At 57.3% G+C, this 24,623-nt stretch overlaps 2 protein-coding genes across 6 annotated transcripts; one reads left to right on the top strand and one right to left on the bottom strand.

The window, feature by feature from the left end:
* Positions 1-248: 248 nt before the first annotated feature.
* Positions 249-16,287, top strand: IMPDH1 (inosine monophosphate dehydrogenase 1). Of its 4 annotated transcripts, XM_081531219.1 has the most exons (17): positions 249-508; positions 2,671-2,707; positions 3,307-3,344; positions 4,960-5,058; positions 7,208-7,256; positions 9,132-9,233; positions 9,381-9,455; positions 9,769-9,975; positions 10,126-10,213; positions 11,018-11,217; positions 11,850-11,940; positions 12,185-12,280; positions 12,983-13,126; positions 13,216-13,360; positions 13,912-14,055; positions 14,185-14,268; positions 15,527-16,287. In XM_081531219.1, exons 4-17 carry the CDS (start codon positions 4,961-4,963, stop codon positions 15,546-15,548), a joined length of 1,545 nt encoding a protein of 514 aa, XP_081387345.1. In that variant the 5' UTR covers positions 249-508; positions 2,671-2,707; positions 3,307-3,344; position 4,960; the 3' UTR covers positions 15,549-16,287. The 4 variants fall into 4 exon arrangements, with proteins under 4 accessions (XP_081387345.1, XP_081387347.1, XP_081387346.1 ...); XM_081531221.1 differs by lacking the exons at positions 2,671-2,707; positions 3,307-3,344 and having other exon boundaries at positions 9,381-9,440; XM_081531220.1 differs by lacking the exons at positions 2,671-2,707; positions 3,307-3,344.
* On the bottom strand, positions 16,230-20,110 carry LOC145522547 (uncharacterized). Of its 2 annotated transcripts, none has more exons than XM_081531224.1 (3): positions 19,969-20,110; positions 18,956-19,424; positions 16,230-16,730 (listed from the first exon to the last, which is right to left on the bottom strand). In XM_081531224.1, the coding sequence occupies exons 2-3, from the start codon at positions 19,410-19,412 to the stop codon at positions 16,366-16,368; spliced, it is 822 nt and encodes a 273-aa protein (XP_081387350.1). In that variant the 5' UTR covers positions 19,413-19,424; positions 19,969-20,110; the 3' UTR covers positions 16,230-16,365. The 2 variants fall into 2 exon arrangements, with proteins under 2 accessions (XP_081387350.1, XP_081387349.1); XM_081531223.1 differs by having other exon boundaries at positions 20,016-20,091.
* Positions 20,111-24,623: the final 4,513 nt, after the last annotated feature.

Raw genomic sequence — 24,623 nt, 5'->3', positions numbered from 1 at the left:
AGGGGCCAGGAAAAACTGGAAGGTCCGGGCAGCGGGGAAGGGGTGGAGGTCCTCTGCAGCTCAACTTCCATCTCCCAGCATCCTGTGGCGGATCCGGGGATGGGAGAGACAGGCTGAATTTCGGTAGATGGGCCGGTGGGAGAGTTTTGCCAGCGCAGCGGACTCCCTCACCGGAGCAGCCCCGCCCTCGGCACTGGAACCCCGCCCCCGGAGCGCCGGCTCCGCCTCGGCGGCCCCGCCCCTTCCCCGGACCCGACTGGGCTTCGCTCACTCCCTAACGGTGGCCCCGGAGCCTCCAGGCGAAGAGGCTCCCGCCCGCCCCGAGCCGCGGCCTCCGCATGGAGGAGCCGCGCGCTCCGCCAGCGGGGTCGGCGCCGCCCCCGGTGTCTCTGCAGGGAGGCGGAACCGCTGATGTTCCGGAGCCCGGAACCCGGCAGCACCCGGGACACGAGACGGCGGCGCAGCGGTACAGCGCCCGCCTGCTGCAGGCCGGCTACGAGCCCGAGAGGTGACGCCCGGGGTAGAGCGCGCGGGGCGCATCCGGGGCGGGCGCGGTGGCCCTGGGAACCGGGCAGCGCTGCTGGGGAGGGAAAGGGCAGATCCCACCACTCAAGCCCTCTTACCGCCTCAACCTCTAACTTCCTGAAACTGGGCTCAAACGCCAGGCACCCGACTTTGGTTGAGGGATGCAGGCGCGCACTGTGCCGAGGGCTCAGTGTTGAGTTGCACCGGGGAGCAGGTCGGAAAAAAAACGATCCCTAAAATCTTAGCCCGGGGTCTGACCTCAACTACACACCCGATAATACCTGGTCCAAGTGGCTGCAACTCGGAGGGTTCAAACCGAACCTGTTGGAGTCCATGTGCAACTTTGCTTACTCCTCCTTATCTGTCTCCTCCTAGAACTATCTTAAGAGTCTTACTGTCAGGGTAGATGTTCAGATGGATGACCCTCTCAGAGCCCAGTGAGGACATCAGCCCCTCCTCCCCCATTCACTGAGGTCTGATGAGACTGCCAGTGCAGCTCACCCCAGGGTCTCTCTTTAAGATTCAAACCCGGCTCTGCCCTTACCCTGCTGGGGTCTGTAAGGGTCATTGGAGGAAGAGTGGAGGTGTTGATCTGGGCCCCAGGGGACTGACTGAAAAGGAGACAGTGGCTAATCTCTGGATTGTACTGCAGCTTGAAATGCAACCCACTGTCCTTCCGGTCCAGAGGATTTGTACTTCTTTCTGTGTCCCATCTGTTGGTGCTCAGCAGCTTGGGGAGGTGACCTGGAAGCTGGGTTTTTTTTGGGGGGGGAGGCGGTTGGTGGTCTGGGGGAATTAGCTCTGCCCAGGGGCTGGCCGCTATTATGTAAGAACTTTTAACGGCTTAAGGGGCTGCTGGGTGAAACCTGGCTCCTCCTGCCCCAGAAGGCTGGCTCTCTAGAAATGACTCAGTTTCGGGCACCTGTATCCTTCCTGCCATCCTAGAAACCCAGCTACTGGGGCTCAGGGTCTAGGGTGACAGAGAGAGGCCACAGGAGGAGAGGGGCCCACGAGGGGAGGCAGTGCCTTCGTTGGGGGCAGGTGTTGCAAGAGTGTCATTTTGGAACTCAGACAAGGGCCACGCGGGAGCATCCTTTCTGCAGACTGTACTTCTGCACCTGTGCTATGGCCACCCCCAACCAGATTCTGAAGAGCCGGTGTCAAACTTGAGACCCAGCCAGGTGGTGTAGTGAGATTCAAAACCTTCTGGCTAGACCTCCATCTGCTGGCTCTAGTTTAGAAACTGTGGGAAAAGGACAGGGTTCCATGAGAACTCTAGGTTTGAGGCCAGAGTTATTGCGCTCTGGCTTGAACCTGGGCAAGCTAGGTCCCCTAAACCAGCTCAACAATGTCGGTGTTAATGCTCCCACAACTCCCACAACTCCCACAACTCTCCCCTCGGAAGTGTTTGGAAATCTTGTCCCTTCAAAATAGCCGCAGACTAGAAAGAGACCTCCGGGTTCCCTGCCTGGATGTGGGTGCCCGGGTGGGCACCATTCCCCCACTGTTGAAGGAAGGGGCTTGATGGGGCTTGGCCTGCTCTCCTGCTCACAGCTGATAGGTGTGGAGCCTCAGGGGACCATTGGCCCTTCCTTGAGATGGGGAGGCCCACTGGTTGCTTGGTGTCTCCTCCCTAGGGAGGAAGCAGCTGGGGAAGATCAGGAAGAGGGAGGAGGAAAGCTGAGGGTGGGGGTGGGAGGTGGATTAACAGTCTCTGGAAAAGGACAGCCTAACCCAGGGCTGAGCCCAGCAGCTTAGAGTAATGAGACGCCCAGACACAGGTCAAAGCAGGAGGAGGTGGTGGGGGGTGGCAGGGGGTGGGCAGCAGAAAGGGAGTGGAGCTGTGAGGTCTGTCATGCTGGGAGAAGGACTCTCCCCACAACTCAGCCTGGTGGCAGCCCTCCTCTCCTGGTTCTGAGTTCGAGGCTGGGGCAAATGTCATACTGAGGTCACCTGAGCTGGCAGACCCCAGCTGCTGTTCTGGGTCCCAGCCCTGGGGGAACCCTAGCCATCCATGACCCACATTGCAGGAGACCCTGACCCAGAGCAGACCACAGGGGCAGCCTGTGTGCTGTTCCCGCCATGCCCTTCTAGCTTCATCTTTCTGTGGCTAGAAGGGTGCACAGGACAGCGCTGAATGGTCAGTTGCTTCCTCTAGCAGGACTCACTGCTCTGCCTCCAGGTGGCTACTAGGAGGTCCTCATGCTGGTGCCCTCAGGATAAGCCCCTTCCCCAAATGGCTCGGACCCTCGCATGAGTCTGTGAGTGCTGAGGGATCAGGTACACCCTAGGCATCCTTGGCAAGCTGGCACCAGCCCCCACTCAGCAGAGAACCCCAGCAGGCCCTCCTTCTCAACACCAGAGGGCTTCTAGGGGCCCCCATTAGGAGCCTCCTTCGGACTCCCCGGTTGGAGAGGGAAGCTTGGGAGTCTGTGATTTTTCTGGTGCCCCTCAGTAAGAAAGAGGGCACAGTGGACATCTGTGAGTCCCCGGCAGCACTCTAGCCTCATGGGCCTGATCGCTCTAGCTCTGTGGGAAGCCTCCCCTCCCCTCTCACACAGATGGAACAGTCTCTGTTTTCCTGGCAGGGTCCCGGGGAGTCACTGAGGGAGGCTGGGCATCTCAGGGAGTCTCCCTTGGGCCCAGCTGCCACCACACTGGTGAGAGGTAAACAAATCCAGCCTCCAGGGCTGGGGACAGGGGGAGGACCACAGACAGCTGCCCTGCCAGGGAGAGGACAGGGTCCCTGGCCCACTTTTCCCTCATTTCACCAACAGTGAGCTGTAGGGACTAGAGGAGGACAGAGGGAGGAGAGGGTGGCTTTTGGGCCTGGGGCAGGAAAGGGGCTGACATCTGCTTTCTGGCTTCTGGTCAGGGAGTAGCATTAGCAGTTCTGATCACACGAAGGGGAGAGGCCTGCTGCAGACACCCCACCTCCTCCCATGGGAATCAACCTGCTACTTAATCTTACTACCTTCATGTAGAAATCTGGGTCTTGCTGGGCATCCAGAGCCACCAAATGTCTGCTTGGGGAAATTCTCAAGACTTCCCTAGCCTCTGTCCTAATTTGTATGTATACTTACTTGCCTAAGCCAGGCCTGTGGTTCCCCACCCCCACCCCCATCTTCCCACCATGCTGCTGCTAAGTCGCTTCAGTCGTGTCCGACTCTGTGCGACCCCATAGACGGCAGCCCTCCAGGCTCCGCCATCCCTGGGATTCTCCAGGCAAGAACACTGGAGTGGGTTGCCATTTCCTTCTCCAGTGCATGAAAGGGAAAAGTGAAAATGAAGTCGCTCAGTCGTATCTGACTCTTAGCGACCCCATGGGCTGTAGCCTACCAGGCTCCTCCGTCCATGGGATTTTCCAGGCAAGAGTACTGGAGTGGGGTGCCATTGCCTTCTCTATCCCACCATGCTACCCTCCGGAAAAAAGCAAACTTTGCTCTCTGGGGCTAAACCTCCCTGGTATCCACACTACTTTCTGAGCTGGGGATAACAGCTCAGGATGTCAGATTGAAGCATTAGATCAGGAACGAGGGGTAGTACCTGTTCACAACCCCTCCTGAACTGTAGGTTTTGCATCTGTAAAGCAGGGGTGGGGGGAGGACACCTAATAATTGGCAATTAGTAGACTGTAGAGTAAATGTGATCATTTATGAAAAATGCTTTGTAGACGGCAGAGGACTCCAAAGCTACTCAAAGGTCAGGGATTGTCATTGTTCAGATGCCTGACCCCTAGGAATGATGCCCGGTTGTGGGGAGCAGGGTGGGGGTGCACTGCAGAGAGGGTATACAACCTCAGACTCCGGTGTGTTGGGCAGCTGTCGGCCCAAACCAGTTCCTCAGGGCTCCGGGCCCTGATTCGAGTATGAGCCTTAGTCTTGGGGAAGATAAACCATGTGAGAGGTTACCCTGGGACTGGGCAGCAGGGCCCCGGGGAGACTCATGCCCGCGGGGTCGGTGGCCTGAGTGGCCCAGAAGCTAGTCCTGGCGGAGGCGCTGCAGGGAACCTAGGAGGCGGGACTTGGAGCGGCGGAGGGGGCGTGTCCCGACCTGGCTCCGCCTCCTCCTCCGGTGACCATCCACGCCCTCCGCCGCCCGGGTCCCCAGCGGCCTCTGTGCCACTGCGGGCGGCCCTGGGCGTGCGCGCGGCGGCGGCAGCAGCTGGGCCGGGCTCCGTGGGGCTCTTTGTGCTGCTGGGGGCGGAGGCGGCGGGCTCCTGAGGGAGGGGCGGGAGGAGCGGGGGTGCGGGGGAGGGCGGCGCCCAGAGCCCGCCCCGCCGCTGCCGCAGCCCCCGCCCCCGGCCCGCCCAGCCCGCGGCGGCAGCGTGGCCGTGGCGCGGCGTCAGCAGCAGTAGCCTCGGCGGCGGCAGCAGCGGCGGCGGCGGGGCGGCCCGCGCGGGTGTTTATGTCGGGTCGCGGTGTCTCCTGGCAGCATGGCGGACTACCTGATCAGCGGCGGCACCGGTTACGTGCCCGAGGATGGGCTCACTGCGCAGCAGCTGTTCGCCAACGCAGACGGCCTCACCTACAAGTAAGCGCTGGGGGGCCTCAGCCCCATCTGGGCGCGCGCACTAACGCGCTGCGATCCTCCCAGGCCCTGGCCCTGCACGTGCACCGCTCGCTCCTGGGTGACGCCCGCGTCCCCGGCCCCATTCGAGCCACTTGGGCAGCGGCGGGGGCCGGGGCAGGAGGAGGCGGGTGCGGGCAGGGCCGGGCCAGGGAAGGAAGGCGGCCCGCGCCGAGAGCAGACGGACGGACGTGGCACAGCGACATCGCGGCCCTCGGTGCCATGCCCCGTTTCTGGCTAGATCCGGGTCCGGCCTGCCCCCTTCCTCTTCCCTCGGGGCATCTTGGCCGCATGCAGGGGGCATTGAGGGCGTGTGGGAACACGAGATGTGGGAGTTCTGGAGACTTTTCCCAGACCTTGGTCCAGGACACTCACTCCCAGCGTCACCATGAGGGCAGGAGTCGGTGCGAGGTGGAGTGGGGTGGGGTGCTGTGGCCTGGAGCCCAGCTCAGGCAGCTGCTTGGGTGTTGCCCCCAGGAGATGCCCAGCTGGGCAGTTGGGATGGCTCTTTTTTTCCACCCTCCGGTCCAGCCCTCTTTCCACGTGTGCCCCTGCCTGCCTGCAAGTTAGGACTGGTGTTCCCCACTTGGCCGGAGTATTCTTTGATGATCACCGACCCAAGCCCTCCCCACCCAGGATTTTTGAAGAAGACAAGACCATTTGCTTAGTGTGTTTTTCCATGGGCCCTGGGCCAGTTGTCCTGCTGGCTGCAGGCCTGGCACTAGCTCTTCTCTTGGCTGCAGGACTGTGTCCATGCCAGGAAAGAGCATCAGGACCTGGAACTAGGGTGGAGTAGGGATGCTCTGGGCCAAGGGATGCTCTGTCCCCTGCTAGCTCCTGCCTTTGCCTGTAAGCACTCCTGCCTGGCAAGCCATTTCCCTGGACACCAGGATACCCAGTCACTCCTGAGGAATGTCTCCTCTTGCTTGTCTGCGTAGCTGAGATGTGGGCCAGGCAAGGGGTATATGTGATACCTAGAAAATGCCAAGGGGCCCAGACTCCAGAATTTCTTATCTTGCCTCTAAATGACCCACAGAGGCCTCTTCACTGTACAGAAGGGCTGCCAGGGGACAGGGGCAGTTAAGATTGTTTCTTTGGTGGTCTTTGATGACATGGGGGTAGAGTATATATGATATATTTTCCAGTGATGTCTCCCAGGAACACCTTCCAGGGAGTCGTTCTACACCCTGGGGCAAATTAAAGACCCCACCCGTCCCTTCCACCCTGTAGTTTTTCCTTCCTGCTCTGGGGTGCCTGCTGCTTTGCTTAGTCCGGTTGGGAGTGTTCCTGAACACCCCGAGATGTTTACTTTTGGGCGTGTCTGTCAAGGCCCTGAGATTGCAGGCCCGTCAGGGTTCGTGGGCTGTGGCCCTGTGCTTTGCAGCACCTGGGCAGGCCTGTACCCCCTTCTGGGGATTGCTGGGACCATAGCCCACGTTAGTGTTGGTCACTGCCAGGCTTTGGCTGGGCCTCCTGTGTTGTGGTCCTAACTATAAGGCCCCTTCCTCGTTTCCCATCCCAGGCCGTGTCCGTTGGTTGCTCCAGTCCCACTGGGCAGAGCATTAGGGATGCCTGCTCTGTCGGAATGCACCGCATGCTCAGCCCCCTGGGGTCCCTCGGTGCCGTTCTGAGCCCTGTGTGACTCAGCAGCCCCGGCACTGGGCTGAGCAGCTTGCCCCGTGCTGTGTGGTGTTCATGCCGGGCAGCGTTCCTACACTGTTCTCAGGTGCGCCCCATGTTTATTTATCATCTCCCCATCTCCAAGACTGAGAAGTTTTCAAGGGCAGGCCCCATATCCACTGTGTGCAGCCTTATGGGAATGTCTGGGTCCCTTGATGAACTCTGAGCCCTAAAGGCAGTGGGTGTTTGGGGCCAGCTGCCCTGGTGGCCCCCCAGGGCCGCAGAGTTTGTGCCACATTTGGCTCTAGCTCTCTGGGCTGAGGTTGACAAGATACTAGCAGGGGGCAGGAGGGTGGTTCAGTCCTGAACAGGTCACAGGGTTCAGATACTTTGCTCCTCTCCCAACCCACACACTGCTTCCCCTGGCGTGGCAGGCCGTGCCCCTTTCAGGGACCCCTCCTCACCCAGTAACTCTCACTTCCTTTCTTCACAGCGACTTCCTGATTCTCCCAGGATTCATAGACTTCACAGCTGATGAAGTGGTGAGTAAAGGGCAGAGGGGCTGTGTGTGTGGTGCAGGACGCTGACCTCTGGCTCAAGGGTGTGGGAGAGAGATTTTTCTGGGGAAGGCGGTGGATGTAGCCATTCATGCTGTGGGCAGTGGATTATGCCTGATGGGTTAGATGCAGTGATGGGGATTCAGTGGGATCCTGAAAGGTGGGTCTGGCCCGGGGCCTGCAGTGAAGTTCAGAAAGGCCCAGGGAGGGTGTGGGGGTGGATGTAGGTGTGGCTGCTTTATTACTTACTGGATTTCTTCTGAAGTGCTAAGCAAAGATATCCTAGAAGCCAGTAAGATTATGGAGACTTTGGAAGAGGTGGACAGACTTGTTTGTGGGTCCATGACTTAGAAGAACTGGCGAGAGGATCTGGAGAAGTGAGATTGTGGTCTAATACAAGGAAACAGTGCTTCTCTTAACCAGCGGGGCTCAGGAATAAACTGAGTGAATGACCAATATCCTTTATACTATTAACATATGACAACCCAAATTTCCGTGGTGGTGCAGTGGATGAGAATCTGCATACTAATGCAGGAGACACAGGTTCGATTATTGGTCCGGGAAGATTCCATACGCCTCAGAGCAACTAAGCCCGTGTACCACAACTACTGAACCAGTGAGCTGCAACTACTAAGCCTGCGCACCTAAAGCCTGTGCTCCGCAACAAGAAAAGCCACCGAAATGAGAAGCCCTCACACCACAACGCAGAGTAGCCCTGGCTCACCACAACTAGAGAAAGCCTATGTGTAGCAAGGAGGACCCAGCATAGCCAAAAAAAGTTTTTTTAAATAATAAATAAAATTAAAAAAACATGCAACAACATTATAGGAGCCAAGAACAGGAGGCTGTGGCTTGTCTGCGCTAGGATAAGCGAGGAGAAGGGGGAGTTTTCTAGACTGCAGGGCCGAGGTTCTTGGGAATAGACTGTAGGGATCTTTGAGTCTCCAGAAAGTTACGTAGCAAAGTCTGTTTCTGGGGGTTTCGAGGGCCAGGATCCACAGCTGTTAGCCTGAATCTCGGAGGAGTCTGTGATCTGGCCTTATCTACTGCTCACAGGCAGATGCTTCCTGAAATACCCTTGCCCTCTTGACCTCTCCTTTGAGCTGTGGACAGGTAGTCAACTTCTCCCCTGGATGGGCTGCCTAATAGACTCCTTCCCATGCCTCCATCTCACCAGGCCCCAGAATCTCCCACCTGGACCCGTCAGCAGCCTCCCTAGTGGTCTCTCTGTCTAGACCTTGTCTCCCAGAATTCCGTCTTCACATTGGAGCCTGAGCAACCTCTTTAAAACATAAATCAGATCATGTCTCTCTTCTGCCTGCGGTCCTCCAGTGGCTTCTCATCGCAAAATCGAATCCAAGCCCCTCTCCGAGGCTTTCAAGGCTACACATCCTTGCCCCACCCCCCCCCACCCGTCTCTGTCCCTTCCCCCTACTCTGCTAGCTTTTTCTTTCTTAAATGCACCTCAGGGAGAACTGGAATCAGAGGCAGGGTTTCATACACAGTTCCCTCGGCCTGGAAAAACAGATTCCTGGACTTTTACTTGACTAGTTTCCTTTTGTCACCCCCTCAAGAAAGAGGTTTTTCCAACCACCACATTCTTCCTCCAGTGGTCACTTTGCCTGTTGCTTTTCTTTGGAGCCTTCATCCCAGCTGGAATCATCTTGGACACGTTTCGTGTGTGTCATTTTTCTTTCCAAGTAGAATGTAAGCTCCAGAGGAGGTAGCAGAGACCTCATTCGCTTTGCTCACTGCTGTATCCCCAGGGCCTGTCCTCGTGCCAGGTACACGCTGGAGCTCAGTTAATGTTTGTTGAATGAATGATAAAACTTTTCATGTAGACCATGTCTCCATCCTCAGGACCTGACTTCAGCCCTGACTCGGAAGATCACGCTAAAGACGCCACTCATCTCCTCCCCCATGGACACTGTGACAGAGGCTGACATGGCCATCGCAATGGCTGTGAGTTGGGCACGTGGGTGGGGACGCCAGGGCCGAGAGGACTGAGCAGGGTGGGCCAGGTGTCAGGAGGAATTGGAATCAGAGGTGGGGTTGGCGGAGTGAGGACGGCTGGCCCCTGACTCTAACTGTATTTCCCTTCCACCCTAGCTGATGGGCGGTATTGGTTTCATTCACCACAACTGCACTCCAGAGTTCCAGGCCAATGAGGTGCGGAAGGTCAAGGCAAGTACCAGGCCCATCCCCAGGAAGAAGATGCCCTCTGGTGGTCCCCCGCCTCACAGACCCTCCTCCCTCCCCAAACACCCATTGCCAGCTCTGTGGGCCCGTGTGCTCCCTGACTGATTCCTGTGGGGTCTTGTCTGCCCTTCCAGTGAGGACACAGGGCTCAGCCCTCATTTCCCCACTGGCCTCTTGCCCCATGGAGGGCCCTGGCTCCTCGATGGCACAGCCAGAGTATGTTCTGTCCCCTGTGGCCAGACTGTACACCATCTCCAGCTTTCTTCCAGCCTTTTCCTTCCCCTGTCTCTGCCCTCAGAAATTTGAACAGGGCTTCATCACGGACCCCGTGGTGCTAAGCCCCTCGCACACCGTGGGCGACGTGCTGGAGGCCAAGATCCGGCATGGCTTCTCAGGCATCCCCATCACTGAGACGGGCACCATGGGCAGCAAGTTGGTGGGCATCGTTACCTCCCGAGATATCGACTTCCTCGCTGAGAAAGACCACACCACCCTTCTCAGTGAGGTACCTGTGGGGCAGGGAGGGCGTGGCTGGGGCAGAGAGGACCCCAGGTCCGGGGCCTCAGGCTGGTGCCTGTGACCAGGGACCAGAGGGAGGCCTGGCTCCCTTCTCTCTCACCTGCCAACTTGCAGGCAAATGTTCCTGGCCCCACAGGTGATGACCCCGCGGAACGAGCTGGTGGTGGCTCCAGCGGGTGTGACATTGAAAGAGGCAAATGAGATTCTGCAGCGCAGCAAGAAAGGTACCAGGGAGCAGGTGGAAAATGCAACCCCTCCCCTCCTCCCACCAGAGCCCCCTTTTGCTTCACAGCTTTGCAGGTTGTCCCTGCAACCAGGCTCGGGGAAGGTCTGAATAACCTCAGGCTGGAGCATGATTCTTGAGGTCTCTTTCCTGGCTTAGGAAATCCCATCCCTTATTTGGTGTGTTCACAGTATGTTTCTGAAAACAACTAGTTCTGTGAAACACTCATCATGAAGAAAGGGCACTGTGGTCCTAGAAAGTCGGAAAATGCTTCTGTGTCCCATCTTGCATAAGGAATGGTTCCTTACTTTATCAAGGGCTCTGAGAAGTCCTGCAATTAAATTCATTTGACAGTGGGGCAGTTGACATAGTATTCATTAGGTCCCCACGGGAGCCACTGGGAAATGCCCCCGTGGCCCAGGCTGGATCATCCTCAGGGATGGTGGTGGACAGAACACGTGTTCCTCCCTGCAGGACAGCCTCACGTTTGTGCCCTGGCTAGGAGGTTTCGACCACTATGGCCTGTGGCCCAGCAGGTGAAGGGCTGCCAGTGTACAGAGGCTGCCCACGGAGCCTGGCCTAGCCACAGGGCAGGAAGAGCTCCAGGAACCGGGTTTCTTTGCTTCCTGTTTCCTGGGCAGAGGGCCAGGTCCTTAGGAACACTTCCTGGGTGGGTGCTGTCACCTAGTGGTGGCTTTGGATACTGCAGGGGGATCTCTGCCCTGGTCTATTTTCATCCTCACTACCCATCCTACCCGACCTCCAGAAGCCTGCTCCTTCATCTCACTCCTGCGTTCCTTTTCAGGGAAGCTGCCCATTGTCAATGATCAAGACGAGTTAGTGGCCATCATTGCCCGCACTGACCTGAAGAAGAACCGGGACTACCCCCTGGCCTCCAAGGATTCCCACAAGCAGCTGCTGTGTGGGGCGGCCGTGGGCACCCGTGAGGATGACAAATACCGCCTGGACCTGCTCACCCAGGCGGGCGCTGATGTCATAGTGCTGGTAGGGGCACTGCCCTGGAGAAGGGGTGGTTCAGTGGAGTCCACGCTTATGAAGACCCAGCTTCACCTCTAATTAAGCCCAGTGTCACAATTGAGAGGGTCACTGGGACTGTGACAGCTCAGAATGAACTGAGGCCCCCTATGGGGGCACTCTGCACTCACATAACTTGACCCTGATGTTTACCGCGCTCATTGAGTGCGATGGGTCACCAGGTGCTGCGCTAAGACCTTTCTGTAGGTGAACTCAGTTAATTCTCATTGATGTACAGTCACCAAGCCCATTTGTCAGGTGGGGAAACTGAGGTTCAAGAGGTTAAGTAATTTAGTTAGTGAGTTGTTGGGAACTGAATATGACGCCAGGTCCCATCTCTTTGCTGTGAGGACCGGTCCATATCGTGGTATGAAGGGGCTTTGTCTGCCCTGCAACTATCCATGAGTGGTGCTTACCCTTTGCGGGAGAGGCAGCCCCTTTGAGAATCTGCTGAGAATTGTCTGGTGACTGCTCAGAAAAAGACAGAGGCTCATTCTCATAGGGCTTTCATTAGTTTGTCTGCTCAAAACCCCCCAAACCCCTCTCCCTCAGTGAGGGCCCTCAGCCTCCACCCCTCAACTTTCCTGGTCCCCTTCCCACAGGACTCATCCCAAGGGAACTCTGTGTATCAGATCGCCATGGTACACTACATAAAGCAGAAGTACCCCCACCTCCAGGTGATTGGGGGGAATGGTGAGTGCAGGGTCCCTGCTCACATCCGGGCCCTCGCCCCCTCACTGTGTAACCTCTCCATGTCATTTGGCATCCCCCGGTGGTGGCATTGCTCTTGGCACGGGAGGCGGGGGCTGCAGGAATGGGCTTTGGTCACAGTAGGTGGGGGGTGTGGGTATGGACTGGGGTCCCAGGACGCCCTTGGGCAGGGCAGGGGCAACCCATCCTGACACTCTTCCTCCCCTCCAACTGCCCCTCTCCACAGTGGTGACAGCAGCTCAGGCCAAGAACCTGATTGACGCTGGTGTGGACGGGCTGCGTGTGGGCATGGGCTGCGGCTCCATCTGCATCACCCAAGAAGGTGAGTGTCAGGAGGAGCATGAGTGGTTGCACTTAGAATGCCCCCCGGGCCTCACTCTCCTTCCACGAGTGCGTGCAGAGCGCTCGCTCAGCCAGGCCCCTTCCTGGGGTTCAGGAGTGACCCAGGCTCAGACTGACTGTTTAGCCCACTGACGTGAGGGGAGACAGGTATCTGAGGAGGTGACTGGAAGTTTTTGGTGTGTGTCAGTCTGCTTCTCAGATTCTGGTCTGGGAAGCCCAGTTGGCAGGCCCAGGACTGGGGATTTGGTCCGTCTAGCGAGGGTCACGTCTCCCAAATGCTGCACAACCTGTTTGGTCTTTAAGCCTCTGCTTTTAACTGTCTGGGCTTCCCGGGTGACTCAGATGGTAAAGAATCCGTCTGCAATGTGGGAGACCAGGGTTCACTACCGGTTTGGGAAGATCCCCTGGAGGAGGACTTAGCAACCCACTCCATTCCACCTTTGTATTAGCTGACCCCTGAGGTGAGATGTCATTGTTCTAAATCTTGGGGATGCGAAAAGAACAAAACAGAGGTACAGACAGAGAAGACTTCTTTCCTCCTTTATCTAGCCTTACATTTTCTTTTTTGCTACGTGAGCGTCCAGAGTGGTCCTTTTTCCCAAGTGGAGGTAGGGCACCAGGAGTGAGGGGCCTCTACTTGGCCCCCATTGCTGTTGACACCTGTCTTGTGTACGGTCCCCAGTGATGGCCTGTGGTCGGCCCCAGGGCACTGCCGTGTACAAGGTGGCTGAGTACGCCCGGCGCTTCGGGGTCCCAGTCATAGCCGACGGCGGCATCCAGACTGTGGGGCACGTGGTCAAGGCGCTGGCCCTCGGAGCCTCCACAGGTGAGGGGGTCCGCTGGGGATGGGGCAGGCCGGCCAAGGGTGGTCAGAGGGCCCGGGGGCTGGAGACAGTGACCCCCTGCCCGCCGCAGTGATGATGGGCTCCCTGCTCGCGGCCACCACGGAGGCCCCCGGCGAATACTTCTTCTCGGACGGTGTGAGGCTCAAGAAGTACCGCGGCATGGGCTCGCTGGACGCCATGGAGAAGAGCAGCAGCAGCCAGAAACGCTACTTCAGGTGCCTGCCCGCCCCTCCCCTCCCCGGCCTTGGGCCAGCACATCAGCCCCCAGTCCTTCAGGTCCGCACATAACCTCTGACTTCCCACATGGCACCCAGTCTCCATATTACAGCTCTGGAAACTGAGGCACAGGGCAACGAGTCACAGGCCTGGGACAATGTGGGGCCACCTGACTAGGAACCCACGCGTATTTATGCTGTAGCACAGAGAGTAGCAGCTTTAGGGGTCGTTCTGGGGCTTCCCAGGGGGCGCTGGTGGTAAAGAACACACCTGCCAATGCAGGAGACAGAAGCAACACAGGTTCGATCCCTGGGTTCGGAAGATCCCCTGGAGAAGGCCGCGGCAACCCACTCCAGCATTCTTGCCTGGAGAATCCCATAGACAGAGGAGCCTGGAGGGCTACAGTCCATGGGGTCGCACAGGGTCGGACACGACTGAAGGACTGAGCATGCCTGCTGGCTAGTAGCCCCTCTGCCAGTACCCTCGAGAGGTGGAGTAGGGTCCCTTGAGCCCTGGGCAGTGGGACTCAGTCTTCCTGCCCTCCACGCAGCGAGGGAGACAAGGTGAAGATCGCGCAGGGCGTCTCGGGCTCCATCCAGGACAAAGGCTCCATTCAGAAGTTCGTGCCCTACCTCATAGCGGGCATCCAGCACGGCTGCCAGGACATCGGGGCCCGGAGCCTGTCTGTCCTGCGGTGAGTGTGGCGACTCGAGGGCCGCAGGTGGGAGGCAAGTGGGAGGCTCCTGGCGCCCCGCCTCGTTTCCTTTCTCTCTCTCTCCTCCCTGCTTGCTGCCCCTGACCAGCGCCGTCTCCCTGCTGGCAGGTCCATGATGTACTCAGGAGAGCTCAAGTTTGAGAAGCGGACCATGTCGGCCCAGATCGAGGGCGGCGTCCATGGCCTGCACTCGTAAGTGCGGAAGCCTCCTGGCCCCGGCTGGCTGGCCCTGGGTCGGGCAGGCGGGGCCGTGGCTCAGAGGCTGAGCCGAGGTTTCAGGGACGGAGGCTGCGGCAGGGTGACCCCAGCACTCTCTCCTTCAGGGCCTGGCCCACCCTGGAACCCTGCCCTTTAACCCCCATGCAGGCAGGCCCTCCCCTCCCCTCGGGTGTCTCACACCCCCACCCCGAGCCGGGCACGGGAGATGTGACCACTTGCCCCTCCCGGCTTCCCGGCCCTTGCTTGCTCAGAAGCTTGGTGGCTGGTCGCAGGGCTGGTGGTGCTGGGCTCTCGCTGGTGGTGGCACCAAGCAGGCAGGTGGAGGCTGGGGGCGCGAGCCCTTGGTAGGGAGAAGGGCAAAGAGACCGATGCCAGGGCCGGCGCTGGGGCGACCGTGGGTGGGGGTAGCGCTAGTTGGCAGCAGTAGTTGCAGGCATGCAGCCCCACCCTGGTCGAGAGGGCCTGTCCCCCCAGGCAGAGGCGGGCATCTAACCTGTGTCTCTTTCTGCCCCATCCTCCCATAGCTATACCTTTCTGCCGTGTAAGTAACCGCACTGCCCGGGGCTAAGCGTAGAGTAGAGCAGGGGGCAGTCTGGGTGGGGCCTGGGCTGGGGTGGGGGGGCGTTAGGCTGGGGGCGGAGCTGGGGTGTCATCACGGGACTTGGACCCTAGGGCTAGCATCGTGGTGGGGGCAGCTGGCCTTGGCCTCCCCTGCAGGGGAAAGGTCCCCTCCTGGGGTGCAGAGAGGTGTCCCTGACCACAGGCCTGGGGCTGTCCTATCTGGGACCGGAGCCAGTGACCACAGGGGGCTCAGGCCACTGTGCCTGCAGGGGTGGGTGGAGACGTGAGCGCAGAGCCCTGGCTTGGCCTGACCTTGCCCTGTGTGAGGATGGGCCGTGCTGTCCTGAGCCGTCTCCACCCTGGCCCTGAGGACAGACCCTCCACCAGATGTGGCCCGAGGAGCATGGCTGTCTCTGGGCCTGGCCTGGCTCTTCCGGGAGCCTTGGCCTGAAGTGGATGCACAGAGGCACTGGGCTTGCTTCCTGGCCTTTCCCAACCCCTTTCCCACCGTGGCTGAGGGGCAGGGGCTTCAGCAGCAGCTCACTGCCTCCCCTGAGAGTCTGGGGGCCACCTGGCAGCCCAGGGCCAGCCTGGGCAAGGGGCTCTGGGAAGGCGGGGCCCGCTTCCCACACACCCACTCTGGGCTTTCGCTCTGCCTTTGTGCCCACAGTTACGAGAAGCGGCTGTACTGAGGATGGTGCCAGCGGCCGAGGCAGCGGAGAGGGTGTGCCCCAGGGCCCCGCTTCGGGCGCAGCCTCCCTCCGTAACTGAGCAGTCCACAGACTTGCACTACTGGTTCCCAGGCTCCTTTGCCAGGAAGAGAGGCGGGGGTGGGCCCTGAGTGTCCAGGCCACTCCTTGGGCCGCCCCCTGCCCCCCACCCCTCCCCCCAGTCCCCTCTTCCCCCACCCTCCGCAGAGTCAGGACTGCTCCCGGGCTGGCCTGCCCTGGGAGTCCTCCCAGGTTCCTCGTTCTTCAGCACCCCCTGAGCCCAGCCAGCCTGGACTCTCAGGCCCTGCGCCTGCCTCAGGTCTCTCTCACTGCAGCCTGCTCTGGCCCGGCTCCCACCCCTGGGACCAGTGGCCCCTCCTGGCTTCTCCCGTAGGGCACCCACCCCCATCCCAGAAATGGTGCTCTCCTGGCCTGCCTCCGGCCCCTTCCCAGGCTGCTGCGCCCTCAGCCGTGGAGCACTGCCGGGCTCCTGACCTAGGCTGGAGGGAGGTCTCTGCCCCCAGCCCTGCCCCTCAGGCTGCCTGTCCCTGGCCTAGGGGAGGAGGCTGCCTACTATTCCCAACTGGCCCCCATCCCTGGGTGTACCGTCCCTGCCCTCTCCTCTCAGCTGCAGTTGAAGGCTTTAACTTTGCACACTTTGGGGCCACAGTTGTGTCATTGTATGTTAAAATAATCTGAATAAATCAAGAGGTTTCGGCGCCTCTGCCGTCCTGTCTCCGTCCCCTGTCCACTGGACTGCTGGCCCCCATCCCTGTGGGGAGCGGAGCCCAGAGCCCCATCAGAGCCGGGCTGCGGGGGCCACCAGGCCGAGCCTCCCCAGGAAGGTGGTGAGGGTGCTGCTGTACTCCAGGGGGTGCTGGCGCAGGTGGGCCGCATGGCGCGAGGTCTCCCAGGCCTGCACCCACACCGGCATGCCCAGCTGCTGCCAGGTGGACAGCAGCTCCTGTAGGTGGGCACTGTCGCAGAGGGGATCATCCAGGCTGTAGAAGACAAGCGTCGGGGGCCTGACGGGTGGCTGCCGGAACACGCCCACTGCAGCCTCGTAATGCCGAATGGTGCAGCTGGGACATAGGTGGAAGTAGAACATGGCTGTGGCCCTGACCACTGGGCCCAGGGCCTGTGGCTTCATCAGCTGAGACACACCTGTGGGTTCCAGGAGGAGGGGGTTAGCTCAGGACCTGCCTCCTGGCAGCGGGGGACAGCACTGACACATGGACTGCTGAGTATCCCTAGAGCTGGGGGTCCTGGGACAGAAACATGGCCTTCTCTCTGCCTTTCTTGTAGTTGGTCAGTGGGCACCCAGCTGTCCTGCCTGGTACAGACACCATTCTGGGCAGAGGCAAAGAAGGCCGCCTGGGAATGCTCTAGTGGTAGGAAGGAGCAGAGGGCAGAAGGCCCTAGTTATGAATAGTGGAGAGCTGGAAACAGCCCCATGACTGCCAGGGAGGGGTGGCCTCAGCCCACACTTGGCCTGCTGGTCCCTGCCCTCCTTCAGGCCATTCCTAAAGGAGCCAGGTGGTCGGGAGCCAGCCTCTCTCTATTTTCCAGCTTTGTGACATCTTTAGGGAGGAGAAGGAAAGATCTAGGTGGTAGGACTGTTGGGTGGGTCCAGAATTGGTTCAACAACTGGTCCTGGAGTTGTTACAAAGTGACTGGGTCATTGAGAATCCCCTGAGGCCTTATGCCCTGGACTCTGCGGCCTTGGTGGAGAAGGCAATGGCACCCCACTCCAGTACTCTTGCCTGGAAAATCCCATGGACGGAGGAGCCTAGTAGGCTACAGTCCATGGAGTCGCTAAGAGTCGGATACGACTGAGTGACTTCACTTTCACTTTTCCCTTTCATGCACTGGAGAAGGAAATGGCAACCCACTCCAGTATTCTTGCCTGGAGAATCCCCAGGGATGGTGGAGCCTGGTGGGCTGCCATCTATGGGGTCGCACAGAGTCGGATACGACTGAAGCGACTTAGCAGCAGCAGCAGCAGCTGCGGCCTTGGTAAGCACCTTGGAGTCTGAGGTGACCTGGCTGGGTGGGAGAAGGAAATCCAGATACCAGGGGATGGTAAAAGATAAGACGGGATGGACCAGAACAAGGCTGTTTCATGGTTTGTCTTGCACATCGCTTTACAGAAACCATACAGGAAGCAGTTTGACCAGCAATTGAAATGGAAAAGATCTAAGGGTTTTTAGAGAAATGCCAAGTCACTCTGCATCAAGGGTGAATTCTCCTTTTGAACTAGGCCTAACTGGTCAATTAGAACTGACCTATGGGATGGTTTTTTTGTTGTTGTTGAGTCGTTAAAGTGAAAGTATTAATCACTCAGTCCCGTCCAACTCTTTGTGACCCTAGGGACGTAGGCCACCAGGCTCCTCTGCCCATGGAATTCTCCAGGCAAAAATACTGGAGTGGGTAGCCAATCCCTTACTCCAGGGGCTCTTCCCAACCCAGGGATCAGACCCAAGTATTCCACATTATAGGCAGATTCTTTACTAAATTGTGTCCAACTCTTTTGTGAGCGGTTACTTTGTTACTTGAGGTATGTTAGTTATTTTGGTCCTTCTAGAGGAAATTAGTGGTCCTGAAACTGGTATGGATCAGAAACCACCTAGACCTAAAACTAAAGGAGGACCCAGAGGCCCAGGCTTGTGGAAGTAGGATTCAGCACCAGGTGATTCTGATACTCACCCAAGTTTCAGAATCACTGTTTTAGAGGAAACCCGTGCACCCAGTCACAGTTGGCTCTTGAACACCGCAGGATTTAGGGGTGCTGACCCTCCACGTGGTTGAAAATCAGAGGTAACTTTATAGTCGGCCCTCCATATCTGCAATTCCGCATCTGCGGATTCAACCAACCTCAGACTGTAGTGCTATAATATGTATTTACTGAAAAAAAATCCCCGTATAATGGACCTGCATAGCAGTTAAAACCCCTGTCGTTGAAGGGTCAACCATATATGATTTCTGATACTCTTTCCAAAGCTTGTGTCCTAAGAAAAGAATTTCAAAAGGCACCACACCTATTTCATTGTCCCCATGTGGGGATTATGTGAATATGTATGGAAAGTTGCAGGTGCTCAGTAAATTAGCCCTAATAGAGGCTGGAGATAAAGGCGTGCCAGGCTAGACCCAGGCAGCGTGCTCACTCTGGGTTGTATTTTCAGCCACAGTCGGGGAAGCCCAGGTGGGACAAGGCTACCAACTCTCCAAGTAGGAGGCCCACATCAGGTGGGACAGTCAGAGGAGACTCAAGACACCTCTGGGACACTCAGATCACAGGCCTGTTGGTCAGCAGACCTGCCCATCCACCTGGAGTCCAGCCTGGCTTGTGTGGCCCAGGCACCCCCTCACCCTTGCCCCAGTACACTCACCCAGTGCCATGTGGTCCAGGCTGCCCACCACCAGGCTGTCGAAAATATGGCCCCTCAGGCGCTGGGCCACGCTGCCGTGTCGCCCCAGGTCCTGGCCCATGAGCAGGAGCATCTGTGCAAAGGTGTAGCCACCCAGGGAGAGCGCGTGCACCACCAGTGGGCGGCCGGCCAGGGCCCCAGGCCCCCGCAGCAGCGCCAGCACGTGGGCAGCCCACTCCAAGCCCCGGCGCGGGCACAGGAAGTGGCTCAGCGCGCTCTCCACGGCCAGCACGTCGAAGCCGCAGGCCAGGTACAGCTGCAGGTACTTGCCCTGGGCGGCTGGCCGCGCCCCCAGCCACGGCAGGAGCAGGAGCAGTGGGCGGGGCCCCGGGGACGCCGCGGGGTCCGGCCTGCAGTACAGGTGGATGGAGCGGGAGAGCCGGGTCACCGTCACGTCGGCGGGGAGCAGCGGGGCCATGGCTGCCGTACCCTGGAGGACAGAGGGAGGAGGAGTGGGTGGGCCTTCACTCGCCCCCGCGTTTCCCCCACACACTTCCGCTCTCAGATGGCTGCCGCTGGGATTAGCTCTCGGAGGCCCTTTAAGCTTCTGCGGTTCTAATGTCGATGGGGGGAGGGGGGGAGCTGGGCAGTCAGCCCGGAGAGGAGGGGTCAACACCCCAGCTGCTCTCAATCTCTCCTCCACCCCTGTCCGCCCGCTCTCCTCACACCCAGGAGTGGGGTCTGGAGAGGAGGCGGGACCAGCCTGTGAGGTGGAGGAAAGGCAGCATCTCCCTCAACTCTTCAGAAGAGCTTTGGACCCCCACCCCAGCTTCTCTGATTGCCCCTCTGCTTTACACACACACCATTTGGAGGTTGAGGGGCCAAGTCTATCCACCCCAGCGCACCCCCAGCAGCCCTTCTGCCCTCAGCTGAGGGGAGTCTGGAGTCAGAGGGTAGTACCAGAGTGAAAGCATGCAGGTCCCCCTACCCGTAACCTCTCCTGGGCCCCAGTTCCGCCACTCCGCTCCCCATACCTATTGTCCTCAGGGCAGCGCCCCTCACTTGCAGGATGCGGACTCACCTCCATCAGCCTCCTTTCCCTTCCCTGCTGCTCAGCTCCGGGGCGAGGGAGGGGGGTGTGTGTGTCAGGGACCTGGGAGACCTTGGTCCCCAACCTCCTGCTCCACCTCCCCACTTCTTAAGCCCATTGGCAACATGAGCTTCTGGGCTGGGAGCCAGGGTGTCTGGCTCACAAGTCAGGGACATCCCAGCCCAGATAAAAGTCTGGGAGGAGGCATGTGGGTTGCCAAGGTGCAGTATTCTCCTGGGACAGGTAGGTAGAGACCAGCCTTTCCTTCTGGAAGTGCCTCCGCCTCAGTTTCTCTGCTTGTGATCCTAACCAGGGAAAGAGGAGCCATCCACAGGCACCCCAACAGCTTCCTGTCTTTTTATCTCCACACCTCCCACTTTCACCTTTCAGGGCAGGCTGATCTCAGGATGGCAGGGCACAGGGGCTGCCCCAGGCAGGAATCCGACTCAGGACACCTGGTCTCTCACAGAAGAAGGCTTTCTGCTTCTCTGCTCTTCTGCCCAGCACTGAGGATTCCCTCTGAAGCAGGGGGATCGGAGGCTCCACGGTGGGAGGGTGGGAGTGGAGATGGGGTTGGTCTGACATGCTGTCAAGGTAGGTAGGCAGGTTCTCCCCAGGGAAGAAAAGGGGAGTCAGCACTAGAGCATCAGGGGCTGAGCGGCTGGCAAGGAGGAGGGAGCCAGGAGGAAATGTTGCGTAAGGACCTGGCTGTGACCTCACACGTCATTCTCCCACCCCGTGTTAACCTCTTCCTCCCCACCTCGCCGCTGCTCTCGGTGGGAAGCGAACGAATGAGAAGCGAAACGAGTGTCTGCACTGCGCAGTCGGAGCTTCAGGAAGTCAATTAAGGGAAGGAGTTTCCTTCGGGACCCCGCACCACCGGGAGTCCTGCTCCTCGGCCCTGGTCGTTCTCCGGGAAGGACACTGCTCCTCCCACCGCTCCCCGTGGTTCACAGTGCTTCCAGCTCCTTTCCGTTCTTCTGGTCTCTGGGAAAACCTAGGGACAAGAAGTAGGAAGGACTTTTCACGGTGGAGATGCTGGGGCGAGAAGAGGGGCGGGGCAGAGGGTGTTCCCTGCCCTGGGATGCGGGGACTCCCGCCTGCGGGTGCTTTAGGAGCAATGTGACACAGTATCCAGCAGGTGGCACCAGAATCCATCGACCTGCTGGACCCCAGGGAACCTGAGTGGGGCAGTTTCCTGGGCGACAGGGAGCCTTTCTGAAAGCCCTGACCTTGGCAACAGTTCCCTGGTTGCCCATGTCCGTGGTAAAAATTTGGTTTCTGAAGGATAGGCTGGGGGTAAAATAATCTAATCTCTCAGAAAGGAGAGAGGCTGGCTGAGGATGGGAGAGGACTCTGAAAGACCCGCTCTCTGCTGTCATTTATTGCTAAGGATGGGTCACTGCGGCAGATGCATCCCACCCTCAGCTATACTGTAAAGCATTCACACGTATCCCTGTGTTGGAGAGAATGAGGCTCAGAGAGACAAAGTGTCTTGCCCAGGTCACCAATGATGAGAGGTGTGCCCAGTTAGGAAGCTGGGCCTGCCTGGATGACCCTTCCCTTCCACTGCACCTCCTGGTCCCGTGTGAAGGGTCCAACCTCACAAGAGAAGCCGGCGTGGGGGGTGCTTCTGGGGCCCAGACCTGTTGGGAGACCAGGAGAGAGCAGTGAAGAGAAGCCCACCCCCTCCAGCCCAGCTGTCCTTGCTTGGCGTGGGTGGGGTACCTCTCTATTCAGGACTCCTTCATCTTGTAGGGGGCTCCCCTCTGTCAGAGGACCGCACAGTTGGAGGGGAGGGGATTTAGGGCTTCTTGGGGGTTATGTGAACCCTCTAGGGAAACCGAAGACAGGTGAGCTCTCTAAGCAGGACACAAAGCTGGAGCCCAGGACTATTCTGGGGAGAAGAATCAGGAAAGGATGCTTCAGCAGCTGTGCAGAGGAGAAAAGCAACTTCCGCTGGGTCAAGGGACAGAGACTGGGGGACTTCCCTGGTGGTCCAGTGACTAAGACTCCAAGTTGCCATTGCAGGTTCAACCCGTGTTCAGGAAACTAGATCCCACATGCCACAACTAAGACCCAAATAAATAAATATTGAGTGCAGCCAAAATAAATAAATAAATATTTGGTGCAGCCAAATAAATAAATATTGGGGGGGGGACAGAGATCAGGAGGATTCAATTCAATGATCGAATCAGCTCTCACTGCCTCATGATCTTGTATCTCGGCCTACTCCCCATCTCCATCAGGATACTGAGTAGGATCTCATGCTAAACAGAAGGAGCACCCCACTTCTGACTCTGTTAGGTGTCCAATGAAACAGAACCAACAGGACATATGTACACAGCATTTATTTATGCCTGAGAACTGGGAGAGCCACCCAGCCCGAGTCCAGTTCCAAAAGCAGGAAGAGATCCATGTTTAAGCTCAAGGACTTAGGCAGAGAAAGCAAATGCTCTCTTAGCCTTTTGTTATTGTTCTCTTCAGGCCTTCAGCAGATTGCATGAAACCCACTCATGCTGGGGAGGGCAATCCACTTTACCCAGCCTTGCAGATTCAGGTGTTAATCCCACCCAGAAATACCCGCACAAACACCCAGAATGTGTGACCAAATATCTGGGCACCGCATGGTCCAGTCAGGTTAACACATAAAATTAATCACCACACTCCCTCACCATCCTCTTAGACCTGGTTCTCCTTAAACTTACCCCATCTCAAAAAATAGCAATTCCATTTTTCTAGTTGCTCAGACAAACAAACAACTCCCCCCAAACCGTTGGAGCCACCCTCAATTCCTGTATCCCATGTTTAATCCATCAGCAAATCCTGTCTTCACTGTATTCATTATATATCTTCAGTCTGACCACTTCCTCCAGTCTCTTCCATAGCAATGCTGGCCCAGGCCATCACCATCTCTTGCCTGGGTTTCTTCAGTGAGCTCCCATTCTCCCAGCCCCCAGTGTTGTCTTCCTACAGAATCTTCCCAACACAGCAGCCAGGTGATTCTTTTATTTTTTTAAAAAGTTTTTATTTTATTTATTTATTCGGCTGGACCAGGTCTTAGTTGCAGCATGCAGGATCGTTAGTTGTGGCATGCAGACTCTTAGTTCTGTCATGTGGGATCTAGTTCCCTGACCAGGGATGGAACCTGGGCCCCCTGTGTTGGGAGTGCGGAGTGTTAGCCACTGGACCACCAGGAAAGTCCCAGGTGATTCTTTTAAAACATAAGCCAATGAAACTGGAGCCCATTATACAGAGTGAAGTAAGCCAGAAAGAAAAACACCAATACAGTATACTAATGCATTATATATGGAATTTGAAAGACGGTAACGATAACCCTATATGCGAGACAGAATAAGAGACACAGATGCATAGAACAGTCTAATGGACTCTGAGGGAGAAGGTGAGGGTGGGACGTTCTGAGAGAATAGCACTGAAACATGTATATTATCATATGTGAAACAGAACACCATTCCAGGTTCGATGCATGAGACAAATGCTCAGGGCTGGGGCAATGGGATGACCCAGAGGGATGGGATGGGGAGGGAGGTGGGAGGGGGGTCCAGGAAGGGGAACACATGTAAACCCATGGCTGATTCATGTCAATGTATGGCAAAAACTATTACAATATTGTAAAGTAATTAGCCCCCAACTAAAATAAATAAATTTATTAAAAAAAAAAAACAAACATAAGCCAGAGCAACTCATGCCTCTGTTCAAAGCCTTCCAGAGGCCAGGCACCCCTGGTGGCAAAGTAAAGCCCAGTCTTTTTTTTTTTCATTGCTTAGATCAAATTGCCAACATCTGCTGGATCATCAAAAAAGCAAGAGAGTTCCAGAAAAACATCTATTTCTACTTTATTGACTATGCCAAAGCCTTTGACTGTGTGGATCACAATAAACTGTGGAAAATTCTGAAAGAGATGGGCATACCAGACCACCTGAGCTGCCTCCTGAGAAACCTGTATGCAGGTCAGGAAGCAACAGTTAGAACTGGACATGGAACAACTGACTGGTTTCAAATAGGAAAAGGAGTACATCAAGGCTGTATATTGTCACCCTGCTTATTTAACTTATATGCAGAGTACATCATGAGAAACGCTGGGCTGGAGGAAGCACAGGCTGGAATCAAGATTGCTGGGAGAAATATCAATAACCTCAGATATGCAGATGACACCACCCTTATGGCAGAAAGTGAAGAAGAACTAAAGAGCCTCTTGATGAAGGTGAAAGAGGAGAGTGAAAAAGTTGGCTTAAAGCTCAACGTTCAGAAAACTAAGATCATGGCATCCGGTCCCATCACTTCATGGCAAATAGATGGGGAAACAGTGGAAACAGTGGCTGACTTTATTTTTCTGGGCTCCAAAATCACTGCAGATGGTGACTGCAGCCATGAAATTAAAAGATGCTTACTCCTTGGAAGGAAAGTTATGACCAACCTAGACAGCATATTAAAAAGCAAAGACATTACTTTGCCAACAAAGGTCTGTCTAGTCAAGGCTATGGTTTTTCCAGTGGTCATGTATGGATGTGAGGGCTGGACAATAAAGAAAGCTGAGCGCCACAGAATTGATGCTTTTGAAGTGTGGTGTTGGAGAAG

The sequence above is a fragment of the Giraffa tippelskirchi genome, chromosome 10 (assembly GCF_054371585.1).
Source record: "Giraffa tippelskirchi isolate mGirTip1 chromosome 10, T2T-mGirTip1v1.2.pri, whole genome shotgun sequence".
NCBI classification, from domain to species: Eukaryota; Metazoa; Chordata; class Mammalia; order Artiodactyla; family Giraffidae; genus Giraffa; species Giraffa tippelskirchi.
This window is presented reverse-complemented; position numbering and strand designations above follow the sequence as displayed.